General features: G+C 36.8%; 1 protein-coding gene across 2 annotated transcripts; it reads right to left on the bottom strand.

Moving 5' to 3' along the window:
- Window positions 1-1,568: 1,568 nt before the first annotated feature.
- Window positions 1,569-12,930, bottom strand: phyhipla (phytanoyl-CoA 2-hydroxylase interacting protein-like a). 2 transcript variants are annotated; one of them, XM_067455647.1, is made up of 6 exons: window positions 12,813-12,930; window positions 12,261-12,524; window positions 7,046-7,239; window positions 6,651-6,825; window positions 5,017-5,134; window positions 1,569-4,413 (listed from the first exon to the last, which is right to left on the bottom strand). In XM_067455647.1, the coding sequence occupies exons 2-6, from the start codon at window positions 12,364-12,366 to the stop codon at window positions 3,876-3,878; spliced, it is 1,131 nt and encodes a 376-aa protein (XP_067311748.1). In that variant the 5' UTR covers window positions 12,367-12,524; window positions 12,813-12,930; the 3' UTR covers window positions 1,569-3,875. The 2 variants fall into 2 exon arrangements, with proteins under 2 accessions (XP_067311748.1, XP_067311747.1); XM_067455646.1 differs by having other exon boundaries at window positions 12,261-12,902.
- Window positions 12,931-14,191: the final 1,261 nt, after the last annotated feature.

Raw genomic sequence — 14,191 nt, 5'->3', positions numbered from 1 at the left:
GGGTTTAAACATACAGCCCATTGAAGTTTGGGCAGAAGCTTTTGGCAGTGATGTTTTCATGCATTTCATAAAAAAAAATTCACAGTACAGGATGTCATGTGGTGATAATGAAACTCACGGAACACTTCACTTAACGATTTTATGGTGAATTTTTTTTTTCCATGTTAACCAGGTCAACTTTATCAAGAACTACACACTGTGGCTTTAATTCAACGTGAGCAGCGCCAAAATAGACTCGACGCTGAAACGATCGCTCTGCTCCTGCAACTATCTTTAAACAATGGCCTTTTTCTTGCCATTCTTCCATAAAGGCCAGATTTGTGCACTGTAAAAAATTATTTAGAAAAAAAGTTACCTGGTTGCCTTAAAATTTTGAGTTCATTGAAATTAAAATTTTGAGTTAATACAATGAACATTTTTTGAGATTCGACAACCTTTAAATCTCAAATTCGAATCTCAAAATTTCATTGTACTGACTCAATTTTAATATCAATGAACTCAATTTTAAGGCAACCAGGTAACTTTTTCTAAATAATTTTTTACAGTGTGTGGACAGATTCTCCCACCTGAGCTGTGGATCTCTGCAGCTCCTCCAGAGTGCTTCTCTGATTAATAATCTCCTTGCCCGGCCTGTCAGTTTAGTTGGACGGCCATGTCTTGGTAGGTTTGCAGTTGTGCCATACTCTTTCCATTTTCGGATGATGGATTGTACAGTGCTCCGTGAGATGTTTAAGGCTTGGGATATTGATTTCTAACCTAACCCTGCTTTAAACTTCTACACAACTTTATCACTGACCTGTCTGGTGTGTTCTTTGGTCTTCATGGTGCTGTTTTTTCACTAATGTTCTCTGACAAATCTCTGAGGGCTTCACAGAACAGCTGTATTTATACTGAGATTAAATTACACACAGGTAGACTTTATTTAATAATTAGGTGACATCTGAAGGCAATTAAGTTCCACTGGATTTTAGTTAGAGGTATCAGAGTAAAGAGGGCTGAATATAAATGCACCCCACACTTTTAAGATATTTATTTGTAAAAAAATGTTTGGACAGCATTTATAATTTTCTTTCCACTTCACAATTATGTGCCACTTTGTGTTGGTCTATCACATAAAATCCCAATAAAATATTTTTTTGTTTGTGGTTGTAATGTCAAAATGTGGAAAAGTTTATTGAGTATAAATACTTTTGCAAGGCAAGGTTATAAGAAAAATAATTTTTCCTTGGTATTGGTATGGTTTGTTAATATGTATGTTTATTTATTATTATAATTTGTATTCTATTTTAGAACATCCGGGGGATAAAAAAAAAGAAAAGAAAGATGCTTATAATAAATATATCTTTTATATATGTTGTATATTTGTACTGTACACAAGCCTATTGCTTTTTACAACATGCCTACAAGTTTATATTTGGATAACTGAATAAAAGTAGAAATCTATAAACTCTGTAAATATGTAAGGTAGAAAAATTATTAGAGGATGACTGGAAAAGGTGATTGTTGGAGAAAAATTATCTCAAAAATTGGTGGGTATATTAGCCTGCATATAAACACACACAGTATAGTCTCATTCTGAAGGATGATCTTTATTGAACAGTGACATTTTGGTAATTCATAAACATGGCAACAAGAAAAACAAAAATATATTTACTGAACATGTCTGTCAGTTTGAGGCACATTCACACGGCGGGAACTTGATTTGGGTGACAAATTGCTTGACCTGTGATGAGTCCGAAGTTGAACTATTGTTTTCTTTAGAGTAAGACTGTTGAAAGGGGATAAACAAGAGTCATAACTTTTTTTGTTTCAACTTCATCCCTTTTCTATTGAAGTTCACAGAGATGACAGACTTCTTCCTCTGCCAAAAGACAAGAGCATTTCAAATTCTTGAGCTAAGTAAATAGGAGCTGCTTATCAGTCAAACGCTCACATCTCTAGGTGACACAGCACACTCAAGTCTAATCAGATCACAGACTTACATACACAAACAGTATATAAACAAAACATGCACACATGCACACACACACACACACACACACACACACACACACACACACACACACACACACACACACACACACACACACACACACACACACAAAGAACTCCCAGAAAACACAAAACACACTCACTACTGTTCAAAAGTTTGTATGTAGTAATTAATATTAAGAAATGAATACTTTTATTTAGCAAGTATGCATTAAACTGACCAAAGGTGAGAGTAAAGACATTTATCTATTTATTTGACAATTTTGTTTGAAAAATTGATCACTGTTTTTCACCAAAATATAAGCAGCACAACTGTTTTCAACATTTATAATAATTACAAATGTTTCTTGAGCACCAAATCAGCATATCAGAATAATTTCTGAAAGATCATGTGACACTGAAGACTGGAGTAATGATGCTGAATATTCAGCTTTGCCATCACAGCGATAAATTACATTTAAAAAATATTTTACAACAATTAAATGCAGCCTTGGTGAGCATAACAGATTTCTTTCAGAAACATTGTTTTCTTTCAGAAAAATCGTATTGACCCCAAACTTTTGAACAGTAGTGTGTGAGAATATAGTTTAATTGATTATAGTGGATAAAAAATAAAATATTTTGTTTTGAGCAAAAGCTACATGTTGACTACCTGGCTCATTTTTAGGTTTCTGACAGATAAGAGTTTTCAGAAATTGTGACTGGCTTCTATTTTTCGACCTTAAGGAACAAGTAACAAGTTCAGATACAGTACAGCACAAAATGTTCGGCATGCGTCTGTGATCTTTTTCGCCACCAGAGGGCCTCTAATAGGCCAGTGCAAACCATCAAGGACCTGGACAGAGCTGTGTCCTGCAATGGATTTGTTTAGGATATGTTTTAGACAAATCAGTTCTACTGACTGCTTGATGTTCTATCAGGAATCAACATACACCATTACTACTGCAACACACATTCTCTAAAAACCAAACATCATGAAACAAGATCATCAATATACCATGTTCAATGAGTAAGAAAGGTTAAAGGAGAACTGCGATCAGAGTAGAAAATGAAAAGAGGGTAAAAGAGGTTTAAAGGCAGGTGCTTAAAGGACTGGTTGGCATAAAACTCTTAAAGCAGTTTCCATTTGGATAATGTAATGATAGGTAGTATACTGCACATGCAGCAGAAGTCCTCAGAGGCGCATGTCAAGGGGGAATAGAAACTCGGCGGGCACAAAGAAGTGCAAGTAGCCATAGGGGAAATGATCTGTGAGAGAGAAGAAAATCCCCATATATAAAGTTTAAAGGCTGAGGCATGTACTGGAGATGCTAAAAGGATCAGACTTCATGCAGTTAAGTCTGACATTAGAAACACAGGCGGTTTGACGACCTTTGCAGAAACTGGGCAAGACATCCTTGTGTGTTCAAAAATGGTCACAAATGGTTTGAGGATGAACAGGGCTGGAGTCTAATTATCGAGCAGAAAAAGCACCAAGAACACATTAAAGATTCACAGTGGGATTCAAGTTTTTTTGGAAAAGTAGCATTTACTCTTGATCTTGTTTTTTTTTTTTTTTTGTCTTAATATACTATCTTTTTTTCTTTCTTTTCTATCTTTTTTAAAACCTTGAATCAGTTTTTTTGTCTTACTCTTTTTTTCTTCTTCTGTTTACACAATAATAATTTTCATAGCACAGAATTTTCTAGCATAAGCTGGGATTCTGGGAAGCCCCCAAGGGGTTTGAGCACCACATGGACACATTGTTGGGCTATTTTTCTTGGGGTTCATCTGTATCTAGTTCTGTAACATACCATGTTGAGGGGTCTGATTTGTTCAGTAGGTCTTCATATTTTTGTTAAAGCCTCTGCACAATCGGGCCTGTGTGCGAGTGTGTGGCAAAGTTAGCGGCCAACGCTGATGTTGCAGGTCTTGCAGCTGGGGTCTTTCTTGGCATTGATGGTTGACAGGCTCATCAACTGGTGGCCGCTGATCTGAGAGACAGTCCCCTGTGCCAGAGGAACCGGCTCAGTATAAATCAGCTCCAGAATCACATCCTGCGCATGCTGAAACACCACCCGCCCATCCTCCCCGCATACTCGTGTCAGAAAGCGGTTGTTCGTCACATCCAGCTCTGGGAGGCGATCGCTGCAGTAAAGGTCTCCGCTTGAGCCCCGAGGAGCAAGGACGAGGATGACATAATGATAGGCAGTATACATGCAGTAGAAATCCCCGAAGTAGAGGCGCGTGTCAGGGGTGAACAGAACCTCGGCAGGCACCTGGAAGCGGACACGGCCATACGGGGAATCCTGCGGAGGCTGACCTGTGTTAAACTCTGTGTTGCAGCTGAAGACGATCCCCTCCAGTTTACCGCTAAGAGGTGAACCGTGACTACCGCTGTTATCCTTTACTGAAGGCATCATTCGACCGCCAAGAACATCTCTGTGAGAAAAAGAGAGACACTTCTTAATTACTTGATTTTTTTTCATTACACTTAAATTGTTAAATTGTTTCATTACACCATTAAAGGTTTGGGGTAAGATTTTTTTTAAATGTTTTTGGAAGTGTCTTGCTCACCAAGTCTGCAATTATTTTATGAAAAATACAGTGAAAGCAGCAATATTGTAAAATGTAATATAATTTGGTGCTCAAAAACATTTCTAATTATTCTAATGTTCTGCTGCTTAATATTTTTGTAGAAGCCACGTTTTTCAGAATATAAATAAAAATAAAAAATTTAAAATTTGAAATGGAAATGTTTTGTAACATTGAAAATGTTTTTACTGTCACTTTTGATCAACTTCTGCCCCCACACATTTGAATGGTAGTAAGTGAAATCAATAATGTGGTTAACAAAAAACATAAACCTGGCGAATTAATGAGGACATTATTCCACCAGAGGGAGCTGTTTGCTTCCTAACGATGAGCAAAATCTCAAAAGCACAGAAAGATTGTGATTGTCTTACTTCAGCTGCATTACTTCATTTCTTTTCCCTCCCTCTTTCATATCAGCATTTTCACTGAGGTATTTTTTTCCTGAATCACCTGCAGTGTTGGAAGTATTCCTCATGCTGATTCCGGTAAAAGACAGAGAACTTGAGCATCCTGCCAGCAATGACTTCAGCCTTCTGCAACAGCTGCGTCAAATGCACAGAGGAATAATCTAGAAAAATGAAGGGAATTATTTTTATTTATCATACATTTTCATTAGTAGTCGCAATTTGATCAATGATCTCTTCCTAAAAATCTAAACAGTTGCATTACGTGTTTTCTTATCTTTTTTCTCTTATAGTCAGTTATTTTGGTGTTGAGTATTAATTTAATTGTTATATTTTATTATTTATATCTTATTATGTCAATCTACAGCATTTGAATTGCCATTGTGTATTATTAAATGAGCTACAGTCTTGTGAAAAAGAAAGGACACCCTTTTGAATTCTATGGTTTTAACAATAAAAATCTGTTTTTTAGCAGGTCTTAAAATTGGATAAATACAACCTCATGTGTGACAAAGTACACCCTATGATTCAATTGCTTGTAGAAACACCTTTAGCAACAATAAATTTAACAGAATCATTTTCTGTGTTTGTGGGCATTTGTTTATGCACAGCTCTCTTAAGGTCCTGCCACAGAATTTCAATCAGGGTGAGGTCTGGACTTTGACTGGGCTATTGCAACTCTGTGACCCAATTTTGGCTAACTTTTAGGTGATGGCCTCACATTTGACTCATGGTTGACTCAATGACTGCAAGGTGCCCATGTACTGTGGCTGCAAAACAAGCCCAAATCATCACCCCTCCACCACTGTGCATGAAAGATGGTATGAGATGTTTGTGCTGATTTGCTGTGCTTGGTCTTCACCAAATGTGGTGCTGTGTATCAGGCCAAACATCTCCACGTTGGTCTCCTCTGTCCAAAGGACATTTTTCCTGAAGTCTAGTGGTTTGTTCATTGGTTTCTCCTGGCAACCCTTCCATACATGCCATATTCAGTTGTCTTTTTCTTATTGTACTGTCATGAAATTTAACATTTAACATGTTAACCGAGGCCTGTATAATCTGAGTAAGATTGGCAACTGTCTTGAATGATTTCCATTTGCGATTAATCATCCTCACTGTAGAATGATGGACTTTTAATTGTTTGGAAATGGCTGTATAACCCTTCCCAGATTGATGGGAGCAACAATTTATTCTCTAAATCATTGCTGATATCTTTCCTCCTTGGGATTGTGTTAACCTGAATGTCCAGACCAAACTGTCAAAACTTCTGCTTTTATAGAGTTGGCCACACTTTCTGATGAACGATTAAATCAAAGGCATTTGATTAGCAGTGCCTGACTGCAACTTACCTTCTGAATTCCTATAGAAGCAGTAAAAAACTAGGCAAAAATTGAAAACACCCACATTTTGTCACCCATGGCTTTTCAATTTTTGCCTAGTTTTTTTTAAAAAAATAAACCATGACATGACATGGTGTAATATGTCATGTGTTGTTGTTCATCTGAGGTTGTATTTAACTAATTCTAAGACCTGCTGACAACCAGATGATTTGCATTATGTCATGATACATAAAACTATAGAATTTGACGGTGTCCTTTCTTTTTCACATGACTGTATATAAACAAACTAGCCTTGTATTACTTTGTCTTTTATATTTAAATGTGTGCTTGGCTGATTAACCTGCTGTACAAAACTCAACAATGTCACTCCATTCTGATACGGCATAGTCTCCATCGGTCTGTTTGGAAGCTGTTTGCACGGCAACAGTGTATTCTGTCCGTGGACTCAGGAACCAATGGCCTCGCACTGTCATGGGCAATGGGACTGCCTTAGCAACAAGCTTTGTAGGCACATCCTAAAGACAGAGAGCAAGAGTGAACAAGGAAATAACTTAATATTTAGTAAATGTTATATATATATTTTTAGTTATGATGAAAAACAGAGCAAATCGATGCTAAAACGTGCTCATAAACAAAGCAAATTATAAAACAACTTTTAAAAACTTTAAAACTCCAGGCAAAGTTCTGTTGAGAAATGTCAATGAATGAAAATAATTTGTGTTGTGAACTGAATACCTTGTGTTTGAATTTGTTAGAATTCTTGGTCTCTTTCTTGTTAAGGTCAATGAAGTAATGTGTGATCTTCTCTGTGGTGTGGGGATCCATATCCCAGCAGATCTTAAAGGAGTCACAGGTGATGTTACTGATCTTGATGTTGCGAGCAACAGGCAACTCCTCCATTCCTACCACTCCAGTGTCTTCAGCTTTACCTAACAGAAAGAAAGGGTATTGACCGAAATAAAATATTGATAGTATTTCTGATGTGTAATACTGTTACACATGACTATACTCGCCAACCCACATACACAATCACACAGAGGGTGAGACATGTGCTGTGTTGTATTGGCATGGCTACAGTGTGGGCACTGTCTTATCTCAGAGTCCAGAGATGCACAACAGGAATGTGGGATTCCAGAATGATACACACACTAAACAAACCATAGTGAGAATTGATTCGCCTCTTAAAACCATGAATGGGGTCATGATAACGCTTCACTGCACTGTACAATAAGCACCCTCAGTCCACTGTTAACTAAACACTGAGCCTTTTCTCTCCTGATTTCTTTACTACTGCTGACACATTCCTCTGCAAAGAAATTACTTTAATGTGAACTTAAAGATTATAATAATCACAAATTATCCTGCATATTGCAGGTTTCATGAGCAGATGCTTATTCGCTAAATGAATTAGGGAACACTAACTTTAAAAAAAAATTGGGAATTAAGAAAATCTTATCAACCTCAAACTTCTGAATGGTAGTATTTATTTCATGCACCTCTGCTTATGTTATGAAAATTGTCACAAAAATCTGTTTTATTTACCACAGCGTAATCATCTGAAAGCCTGTGTCTGTCTTTGAGTAAAAAGTAGAAACTTTCATTGTGAGATAAAATCTAAAATAAATTCAAAGATAAACATGTCATTATCTGAAAAAGCTCAAAATAAGCGATAAAGTCAAAATTGGGTTAAATAAAGTCACACTGTGAGATAAAAAGCCATATTTGTGAGATGAGAAGATGCAATTAAAGAAAGTAAAGTCAATAGTAATAATAATAAATAAAAGTTGAATCTCAAAGCGGTTTACAAAAATAAGACAAAAATACAAATAATACAATATACAGAGTGAAATCATGCTATCACATCAATGTAAGAATAATAGTATGGAATAATAACATTATAACACATACAACCCTAAAAAAATGATTTAAGAGCAGATGTAAAGACACTAAAGGATTTTGCATGTCTAATCTCAGAAGAAAGGGAGTTTCAGTTTTGGCGCAAAAAAAGAAAATGCTCTGTCACCCAGAGTTGTTAAAGTTGCACGAACGAGATATAAAGCAAAAGAAAGACGGGTCTTCCAAGAAGACAAATGTACAAATAAAACAGTGAAAAGTCTTACATGAAAATACTGGTACTCACAAGATTAAGCTAAATTTCAGATATGTTTCTGCACTATACCAATTACCAACACTGGCCCTGCCAGAACTACCCCTCCAAACCCCGCCTCTGCCAACAGCCTCCCTTACACAAACAACACGTGTGTTCATCAGACATCTTCTCACTACAGAATCTGCTTTCCCTGGTTTGATGTGACATATGTTCACCATAAACAGACTCTCCTATTTTCCTCAAATATTAATGCAATATTATTGAAGCTTTAGTCAAACAGTGGTTAAAATAACTCACAATAAAATCATATAACTTCATATAACATCTCTGTGCCAGCTTCAAAACACACCCACAGGTCTTATGACAAGCTTTAACAAAGACTGCAGTTTCCATGGAAACAAATCAAGGCCATTAATCAATGTACCATAATTTAAAGAGGAAGATGGGCAGAACCTTTACATGCACCATGATCAGCACTCAAGTTTTGGGCTCGTAAGATCGTAAAACAAACGTCAGATCAGGAATTGAGAGAAGATAAATATTTATAGACATATTTAGAACATTCAAATAGAAAGCTTCTAGATTTTTTTCCCAAACAGCTGACAGAATTTATATATCATGCACTACCATTAAAAAATGTGGAGTAAGATTAATACTTTTATTCAGCAAGGATGCAATAAATTGATCGAAAGTGACAGGAAAGACCTTTTTAATGTTACAAGAAATGTATTTGTTAAATAAAGCTCTATTAACGTTAAACACACACACACACACACACACACACACACACACACACACACATATACATATATATACATATATATATATATATATATATATATATATATATATATATATATATATATATATATATATATATATATATATATATATATATATATATATATATATATATACACACAACAAAGTGAAACTCCAATACATGTGGGACAGTATAGGCAGAACCTACTGAATCATGAGAGAGGATTAGATGAAGGAAAAACATGGAGGATCTGGTTCTGACTATAGTAAGGGCTTAATGTCTTCTGTAGTATCATAGTCTATTTAAAGCCATCGACACATAAAAGAACATAGAGTACTAAAACATCATAAATATCAAATAAATCTAAGTATTGCCGAACCACATAAATACATCCTTCAGAAACAACAAAATACCCAAGAATATCCATCAGGAGAGCAGCTTGTGTTAGCAGCTTATACACAGAAAATGGCAGTATACTGTAAAGGCAAAAACCACACACTCACATTCACCTTCAAGCTGCAATTGTCTCTTTATTGTGGAAGAATGCTAGGTTATCAAGGTTTATGGTTTGTTCAATGAGCTATGGACACACTCCAAAATGCACATTTAACTGTATAACATTAATATCCACATTTATCATTTGCAGTGCTGCCCTGCAAAGCTTTCTGTAAAAAAAAAAGCTAGGTATAACATTATGACTATATATATATATATATGACAGGTGAAGTGAATAATCATGGCACCTGTTATTGGGTGGGATATATTAGGCAACAAATTAAAATTTCGTCCTCAAAGTTGATGTGTTAAAAGCAGGAATGCTGACCCCCGTCCACCATTGAAAGTGCCAACAGTGGGCATGTGAGCACGAAATATGATTTGTAAATGACGCTGGTAGATCACATTAAAATGACAACTTGGCAAATGTATACGTTCATAATAACACACTACACATTCATACTATTTAGAACATACTTTACTTTTACTAGCTTTTAATACTTTTTCAATTATGCGTGGGAAATTTTTCTCTGAACACAATCTGTTTCTCTCCGCCAGCAATAAAGACAAACACATTTACTTTGCAATTAACTTTTGTGGAGATGACTCACAAGGAGCGCTGTGCACATAATATAATAGTGTAGGCTGCTGTTTTCTAGTATATGAGCATCTCTAGGGTAGAGAAAATGAACTCAAGATAAGCCACAAGCAACATATAATCATTACAGCACTTAATCATGCAGAATGAAATCTTTGTATTTAATTAGAAAATGATTTTACAAGCAGTCTTCCTATTAATTAAGAATGTATATCTGTAATTCCATTTCAATTAAAAACAAATGTCTTTCCTTAGCTGGGAATGTGATGTTTCTTTCCTTTTAAACAGTTGTGATATGTTCAGAGACTGTAGTGTTATTTAAGTATCTTATATTTCACTCATCTTATATTGCACACATCATAGCCTGGCCTCATATTAAACATACAATGCATCACGTATACTCATATCCCTTGCTCAAGGGCACAATGGTGAAAAAAGTGAAATTGTCATTAGTCCTTAGATTGGCCTTAGATATATTTGTTCATGTGTTACAAAGGAATTTCCAGTGGTGTTCAAAGTCCTGCATGGCACAGATTCAGGCATCTAGCTAATCTGATTTAGATATTTACACTGCGCAGTCAGCTGATGGGTTAGCATTAGCCAGTTCATCTGAATGCATGTGTTAGCTAAAATCGTCTTAATTTTCAAACATCCAAAACATCATCTTGTAAAGATCTTAATGATGCTTAAGCTCAGATACAGCTGTCTTTGGTTAGGACAGCCAAACAGGTGAGCAGCCTGGACGATGTTTAAAGGGAATGTTTCCTTTTATGTCTGAGAAACACTCACGTTAGCTAATTAGAGAGTCAGTTAGTACCTGAAAAACACAATGCATTATGCACTTCCTCAGTTTGTTGCACTTACACAAAATGAAGCAAGCGCTGATGTGTACATGTGGTAACTCAAAGAGATAAGAGGCACTGAGCTGCCAGCACAGCAATCCATTCAGGCTAATTAATGCTGATTCAAATACATTCATGCAGGGAGGATGAAAAACATTACCTCCCTCTCAAAAACCTGGTGAGTCATTGTGCTACCCTTAGAGGAAGGAACGCTGCATTCTTCTGAAGGCTGCCAAATTGTGTATCTGCAGGTTGTTGCTTCAGTCATTCTTAAAGAGGATTGACACATTTTGGCATTTTCAAACACAAGCTCACAATTGAAACACTGATGTTTGTAACGCTTATGAAAAAAAACAAAGGTGCTACCTTCTGTTAAAATGGCTTTATATTCATAAGCTCGAAATTCCACACTAACAAAAGGGGATGGAGGCATACAAGCAGGGATCAGATGAATGCAAATACTACATCCTCATGTAAGCCTCTACATCAAGCATATAGTAGGCTGGCCTACCTTTGAAGGCCACAGCAGGTTCCTGCCAATGTGTCTTGCTCAGTGTGTGTGTGTGTGTGTGTGTGTGTGTGTGTGTGTGTGTGTGTGTGTACAAGCACTTGCTTGAGTTGCTTCACCTTCTGCCATGAAGTCTAAAACCGTTAAGACCAGTGCATTTGTTATTTGTGCGTTAAAATCCAGACCGTTAAAAACCTTCACACCCTGCCAGATCAACATTCATAAATAGTTTATGGATATGATATTTTTTTTAATATTATGTTTACAATATCGGTTTCTTGGTTTCAGCTTGGCTGACTTACAATAAAACGAGATTAAAAGGGAAAAGGTGTATCTGAGAGGGTAGTGTCCATGGTGCTGAAATGAAACCCTCACACAGGCATTGGAGATTTCACTCTGAGATACCAAAGCCAGCCCAGCACACACAAAGCCTGCCATGTCTCACTATTCATCTTTTCATGGATTTAACACGATTGTCTACATGTATAATTCTGTATTACTATAGTCTTTTAAGCGCTCAATAAATTACAAAATAAACATGTCCCTTTAAAAAATATTTGTTTTAAAGGGAAACAGACGTTAATAAAACTGTCAAGTTTACAATCACTCAGTGTGTGTTCCAGCGGGTTCTTACCGTCTCTTTCACACAGCTGGAGCGACTCCAGGCTCACGTTCTTGATCATTCCCTCACGCGGGTTTAGCGGGCTCGCGACCCCGTGTGCCAAACTCGCCGCCTCCATGTCTGCAGAGGCGTGTGGATATCTGTGGAAATAGTATTTATCTTCGGCTCAGAAAAGCAGATAGGGTGAGTCTAGTGCTCTATCGCCTTGATTCCTCTCTTTCTCTCTCTTCTTTTCCCCGGTGTTGTGGTGGAAACCGCGTCAGCGGGTCGTCACCACTAGACATAGATACAGAAGCAGAAAGAAGCATATATGGCTACGCTATAAGGAAGAGTATTTTCTTCTAGTGACTTGATAAAATGAACTTAGTTCTCCTCATCTCGAGAAACAAATGTTTTCAAGTTCTCTCGCGCTGACGAACGCCACAAGTGTTTGCGGAATACAGGAATAAGGTTTTGAATAACGGATTAACGCGAATAAACGGCGAATTTAATGAAGGGTTATGTAACGAGATTATGGTCAACACTAACGATAATTCTCAATTTCAGCACACTCTATAACGTTACCCCCTGCACATTTGCTCCTGCCTTTGAGCGAAAAGACGCCTTTCTCCATCCATCCATCCATCTCACTGACGTCACTTCAAGCGCTCGAGCTCATGTCCTTATTTGGTACCGAATCGGCCCCTGCATGAACAGGGTGGGGATATCGATTCATCCCAGTGACTCGAATCTTTTGAAACCTTTTAGTAAAAAAGATTCATTCAGATTCCTCAACTGGTTCGTCCAGCATAATATGTATCACAGTAAGCGATAGATGTGTTATGAATTAATGGTAAAAAAAATAAAAATAATAAAAATCACGACCGACATTTGTTCATGATCATAAGTCATTTGGGGGGGGGGGGGGAAGAGAGAGAGAGAGAGAGAGAGAGAGAGAGAGAGAGAGAGAGAGAGAGAGAGAGAGAGAGAGAGAGAGAGAGAGAGAGAGAGAGAGAGAGAGAGAGAGAGTCAGCCCTATAATTTATTCAGATAAATCACACGCGATATTAGGGCATTGAATATTATATGCTAATAAATAGGCACACCAAGCACCAGACGTCTTTTCAACGAGTTTTTCCTGGGTGGGTAGCCTACGTTTGCCATTAATAGTCCTACAGGCACGAAATTAAGTAATGATTAGGCCTAGTCTTTGGCATGGAATAAGATTTAGATACAATTGGTTAAAATGTATTAACACAGGTTACATTTTATGTATGTACATAAACTGAACCAGGGGCGTTGCTAGTCATAAAGCTTTACTGTGGCTCAGGCCCCATACTTGTATTACATACATTGTTAACTCCCCCCCAACTGGCATAACATTGGCGCCCTCTACTGTGTACAAATCCAAATATAGTCAAACATTTGACCAAAATGCTGTCATTTAATGATTGCACAAATGCACACTAAATTAGGAGGCAGTATGCCATTCTATTCTTGAGAAATAATAATAATATTTTTTATTTATAACGCACTTTTACAAAGAATCTCAAAGTGCAACAATAGAAATTAAAAAATGAATAAAAAGTACAAATATAGATTAATACAAACAATCAATAGCCTTTCTGAACAGAAAAGTCTACACTAGAAATCTACACCAACATAATATAGCAGTTTTCCCTTCATGCATCATTTAGCATGTTTAGCTAGCTAATTCCAAAATAGTAAAGCCTGCTTTAGCCTGTTATTAATTACTCAGTTTTATTTTTGCGTTGCACTTTCACATTATGTGGACAACTTCACCCTCCCTGGGCTCTCTCTACTCACACAGTTCCAGCAGTTTTTCTTATTTACAGGCAGATGTACAATATACAAAACAGCATAAATAATTACCCATGCCTTTGCTCTTTCAAAAGAGAAGTGGCTGTCTTTGTCCTTAGAAATGTGTGAACCGTGATTTTGAG

This window comes from Pseudorasbora parva, chromosome 10, assembly GCF_024679245.1.
Source record: "Pseudorasbora parva isolate DD20220531a chromosome 10, ASM2467924v1, whole genome shotgun sequence".
Taxonomy (NCBI): Eukaryota; Metazoa; Chordata; class Actinopteri; order Cypriniformes; family Gobionidae; genus Pseudorasbora; species Pseudorasbora parva.
Note: the sequence above shows the minus strand (reverse complement) of the source record. Positions and strands in the feature narration are given on the sequence as shown.

Excerpts from the sequence above, each read along its gene's own strand:
- phyhipla (XM_067455647.1), bottom strand. The coding sequence starts at position 12,366 with ATGGAGGCGGCGAGTTTGGCACACGGGGTCGCGAGCCCGCTAAACCCG. Across the intron at positions 7,240-12,260 it reads CCAGCTGTGTGAAAGAGACG|GTAAAGCTGAAGACACTGGA; the intron begins GTAAGAACCCGC and ends TCTTTCTGTTAG. Across the intron at positions 5,135-6,650 it reads TGTTGAGTTTTGTACAGCAG|ATTATTCCTCTGTGCATTTG; the intron begins GTTAATCAGCCA and ends TCATTTTTCTAG.